General features: G+C 30.3%; 1 protein-coding gene across 1 annotated transcript in view; it reads left to right on the top strand.

Annotated features, from left to right (window-relative positions):
• The first annotated feature begins 4,234 nt into the window (after positions 1 to 4,234).
• LOC111042852 overlaps positions 4,235 to 5,141 on the top strand; it is a 1,097-nt gene continuing 190 nt past the window's right edge. Inside the window, exons 1-2 of the mRNA XM_022327553.1 lie at positions 4,235 to 4,954; positions 5,020 to 5,127. Of these exons, the coding sequence (XP_022183245.1) occupies positions 4,235 to 4,954; positions 5,020 to 5,127 (828 nt within the window). The remainder of the gene's footprint in view (positions 4,955 to 5,019; positions 5,128 to 5,141) is intronic.

Below are 5,141 nucleotides of genomic sequence, written 5' to 3'. Positions count from 1 at the left end.
TCAGTCGAGGGTTGGCATAATTGTTTTAGTTCGATGTTAAGTTCTCGTCATCCATCTATTTGGATTTTTATCGACTCACTGAAAAAAGAAGAAAGCTTAAACCGTCTAAAAGTTGAACAGTATATTGCTGGCATCAAACCTCCGAAAAAGAAAAAATACAAAGATTCTGCAATTTGACTTAAAGCCATATGTGATGATTATGAAAATCGATCAATTAACGACTACCTGCGTGGAATTTCGTATAACTTCCAATATCAATTGACATAAAAATACAATTTATTATTTTATTTATTACAACATTTTTAATTATTATTATTTTTTTGTGTACTCTGTACATTATAAAATTATTCGATATATAGATTATTTCTGGACACAATTTTATCAGCTAGAAATACCAGATATCTTATCATAATATCATTGTAACTAATTTTAAAATATCAATATAAAGTATAAATTCGATAATGAACACTGCGACGAGCAGTTTGTAATCTGTGTTCGTTTTACGTTGTAAGGTTATGTGTATGTGTAGTACTACTCTGTATTCTATAAAATCAATATATATATTTTTGACATCGCGATATTTTTGTATTCGCGACATTTTTGTGTTCGCGACATTTTAACGGCGACATTTTTACGGCGACAAAATTACCGCGACATTATGACGTGTATCCATATTGTTTTTTAAAAAGAATATATTTATTTTGATTTTATAATTATAATAATATATTAAACATAATTACTTGTATGTAGTCTTGTAGAACCTCAATTATAGCTGTACAGACTTCTGGTATAATATGGGATATTGATGACTTTGAAATTTTAAAAACCAATGATAAACTTGCAAATGAATCACCTGACGCCAAGTATCTTAATGTTAATGCCAACCGTTCCTTAGAGGGTATAGCTTTTCGAAACTTAGTATCTTCTTTTCGAATTTTAGGCTCAACTAAGGTAAGTAATTGGTTAAATGTTTCGTATGACATTCTACAACATGTTTTAAAGTGATCACCATCTTCTTTTTGTAGGTCGTTTAGCAACATAGTTCCACTATACAATCCTCTATTTCTATACAATGTAGTCATCCACCAGCGTCGTTTTCTTTTTGTCTTTGATGTTTTTTTTATTAATGCTTTCATGAGTACAAAACTTGAAGCAGCTACTAACAAATCATCTTCTTCACTTGATGACATTTTAAGTATAAAAATTACAAATATTCAAATTAAATACAAATGATCTTTGCCCAGGTTTTAACTTTCACTTAAAATTTTTAAAAAAATCAACAAAGTCTTTACTTCACAGCAGCTTTGTCGATACTAAATGTGTATTTAGGAGCGAAGATTTTTATAGAAGCGAAGACAGTTGAACACGAACGAGCGAACAATGTAAACGGTCACGACCGAATGTCTAGCGAATATGCGTTCGCATTCGTTCGGTAGCATTCGCAAGCGTTCGTTCGCGTTCGCGGCCTAATGTAAACGCACCTTTAGACATAATAATATTATGTTATAGAATTAAATGATTACTGCCTACTGACATAAGACAATTTTTGTGAAGTGACCAAGTGGCTAATGCTGGGTATACGCACGTTTTTCAGAGCATACTTGCGGTCTCTAGTTTTTTTCTTGAGTATGCTCTCTTTTTTAAATTTGGAAAGTGGGTATGCGGCGCATACCTGCGCATACCCTCCACTACATCCCTGATCAAAAGGTAATGAAAGTATATAAGAAGTAATGGGAGCAGACAGGAGTGCCTTCGAATGAAATGGATAAAAATAACTAAAAGAGTAATTTTCAAAGATTATAGAGCAACGCGATCATTTAGTTAGAATTAGTTTAGAATTTTATAAATAAGAAAAGAAATATTTATAATTATTTGAATAATTTTACGGGCCTTGTATTATACTTGATTTGTGAAATCTGTGTAATCTGTGTATCTTTAATGTATGACATTAAATAAATAATTGTTGCATTATTATTCAATAATTTTTTTTTTAACTTTCTTTTAAAACATACAATCTGTAATTTAAATTTACAATAAACATGTATGCTGATCTGTACACATTCATTTTTCATGTGACGCGTGAAAAAAGAATTCAGCCAAGAGCTAGACTTTATAAAAAAAATTTGTTTAATTTATAGAATTCTTTTTCCTCTTTTTTAATTGTTGTTTAAACACGACAGCATCTTCCCTTTACCCTGTGAGGAGGATGTGCACTAATGGAATCATAATTTAGTGCTGATATTAGGGTATTTTGGGTGGTTGGTTAATCGTGAATCAAATCGTTTATGTGGGTAGAAAAGTATGAGTTGGCGAAATTGTTGAGAATCACAGAAGACCCTATTGTGGCAAAGAAAAAACTTACTGTGGAGGTGAATACTTTAAAACATTTTATTAAATTACTTAAAGCTATGACAATGCCAAAATTGTAAAAGATAATTATTTTTCGAATGTTAATTTTTTTTCTTCAAAGTGCTGACCAGGGAATTAGCAATAGTAATTGGAGCAAGAACGGTTATAATAATTGTTTACCAAACGTAGACATTATTAATAACAATTATAATCGAAGCAGAAATGCTTATAGTAACTGGTTTCATAACACAGGCCATGTAAGTAATAATTATAAATAGGAGGTTGGTGGGTATGGTAATATTTTTTTTTTAAATACTGATCGTCTAGATTAAAAAATACCACGCATTACGGTTAAAATATAATTCAAAGGGCTCCGAAAACCCCCACTGAATTATCTAAATATAACAGATTCCCAAACCCCGTTATATTTTGGGACCAAATTTTGACACCAAAAAGTGGGTTTCAAGCACATGTAATTTGTTAATACAAACTTAAAATCTTACACAAATACAATTACTAAACTACGAATTAATTCAAATGACATAATATTTACTTACCTATTTGATCTAGAGAAATAAATAATTATAATTTTATTGTTACTGCAGTAACTTAGGGCTAGTTATGAATAATCGTAAATTAAAAATATTTATTAGAAAACAATTTTTTTTAATTTGGCAACTTTTTGTTTTCGAATGAACAATAAGACATCATTTCTAAATAATAGATTATATTTTATATTTAGGTACCTGCAAGATCGAACCAATAAATTTATAAATAGGACAAGAACTATATTTTTTCTGTTTTCATAGTACTGCATGCATAAAAAACCGATAAGTCACTGATGTGTAGAAGAATTCATATGATGTACTACATTATTGAGTATCAAAGTCAATATGATTTATGTTTATAATGTGTGTTATACATCATAATTAATTTAAAAAGAAGTCTTTCAAATTGTTAAAAACTTTTATTTTCGACTTTAATAATTATTTATTCATATTAAATATGGCATAGCAAATCAAACAAGTAGGTAAAAACTACGCTTTTGAACGATATCAGGGTCCGTAAAACTATACAGTGATTCTCGTTTGAACCATATACTAAAATATAAAAAAATACTAAAATACCTTTTTCTCCTGCAAAGAAACAAATAATGTACAAAATAATTATGAGTAATACAATTTAAAAACTTGTCATCTTCGGAGAAGAGATAATTATAGGAATGAAAATAATAAGTATAGTATTAAAATTAAAGTATACACACCATAATTCTCTGCAAAAAACAAATAATATTCGAAATAGTTATGAGTAATAAAATATAAAAATATGTATAGTTGTGTTTAATGTGAATGGCCCACTTGGTTTTCTCAACTGTTAATGAAAATAATTAAATAACTATATTTATGAATTCTGATCTGTGGTTATTAAAAATATTACTTGATATATATGATATGATATAGTAGTATGTTTTAGGGTGTTCTGGGTCCCCCGCAAAACCCGTAAAACCCATTACCCCGCCTGCCCTATAGTCTATCGCGTACGCGTACGCGCCCGGCAATGCCCGGCAGTGCCCTCCCCCTCCCCCTCTCATCCATGACCATCACGTACATACCTAACCATCTATACATACCCCCCCCCCTTTGAGTTAAATTATATTGTGAAATGTGAAAGTGTACAACTTTTAATTACTTTTTAACGATCTGTATGTAGTAAACAAAACTATTAAACCTATTTCATCACAATATTTTAGGTATAAATAGAGTAGAGTGGTGACAACAATATCATCAGTTGTAATACAATCCCTTTACCGACTAGTCGTTATTCTCTTTCCATACTTAAAATCATTTACACTATTTAAAAATTCAATTTTCAAGTGTTTCTAAACATGGCCGGTTCAATCATGGATAATGTGGGTATATACAAGAAATCCTTTACATATATTCCACCAACACCACCTTCGGAGCTCATCGATTCTACTAACTATACGTTAAACTTCGTCAAACGTAAGTTTATTCATATTGGCATCGATCCGAGTGATATGTTCAGAGTAGCAGTGCATATAATTACACCATCACGTTATGTTAATATTTCAACGGATTTTCTAAAACGGATATTTTCACTGATGGGTAATATCCTTTCATTTATTTTGGAGCAACCAGGAAAATATAAAAGAACCATATTTCTCGAGTCAGAGAATTTCAAATTATCCAGCATGATGTATAGTGGTGAAAACACCTTAGTAATAGAGTCTAAGAAACATAATGGATGTCGAGTTCTTTTAAATCGCGTGGAACTCATACAACTTCAATACTTGGAATGGTGTATTTTTGAAACAATTGTACGAAAATCAACTATCATGCAGCCAATCATTTTAAATCAATTTGAAATATTTACCGAGTATCTCGATAGAGAACTTAACAAAATGGATTCAACGGCAAGAACGAGTGAAGAAATGGTTATATTTATCAAAAATGTTCGTGACGGTCATATTATTGCAAACAGTCCTAAACATGATTTTAATTTCATTAGTCAGCTTAAAATGTATGCATTAACGCAATTAGCTGAACATTCAATACAACGGTGGAATGTGGAAATCTCACCTGAGGTAAGTAAAAAAAATATTTATACCACTTGTAAAAAAAAAAATAATTAATATATCTATTATTTTAGTTTTTTGATGGAAATGAAACAGTGAGTTCACCAACCTCACCACTGCCAAACATCAAGACAGACAATACAATTGATACACAGGAGGAAGGGGAAAATTTCAAATCAAGGGTAATTTATAAAAT

The sequence above is a fragment of the Myzus persicae genome, unplaced genomic scaffold (assembly GCF_001856785.1).
Source record: "Myzus persicae strain clone G006 unplaced genomic scaffold, MPER_G0061.0, whole genome shotgun sequence".
Classification (NCBI taxonomy): domain Eukaryota; kingdom Metazoa; phylum Arthropoda; class Insecta; order Hemiptera; family Aphididae; genus Myzus; species Myzus persicae.
The sequence above is the reverse complement of the archived record's forward strand: the minus strand, read 5'-3'. Positions and strand labels throughout refer to the sequence as shown.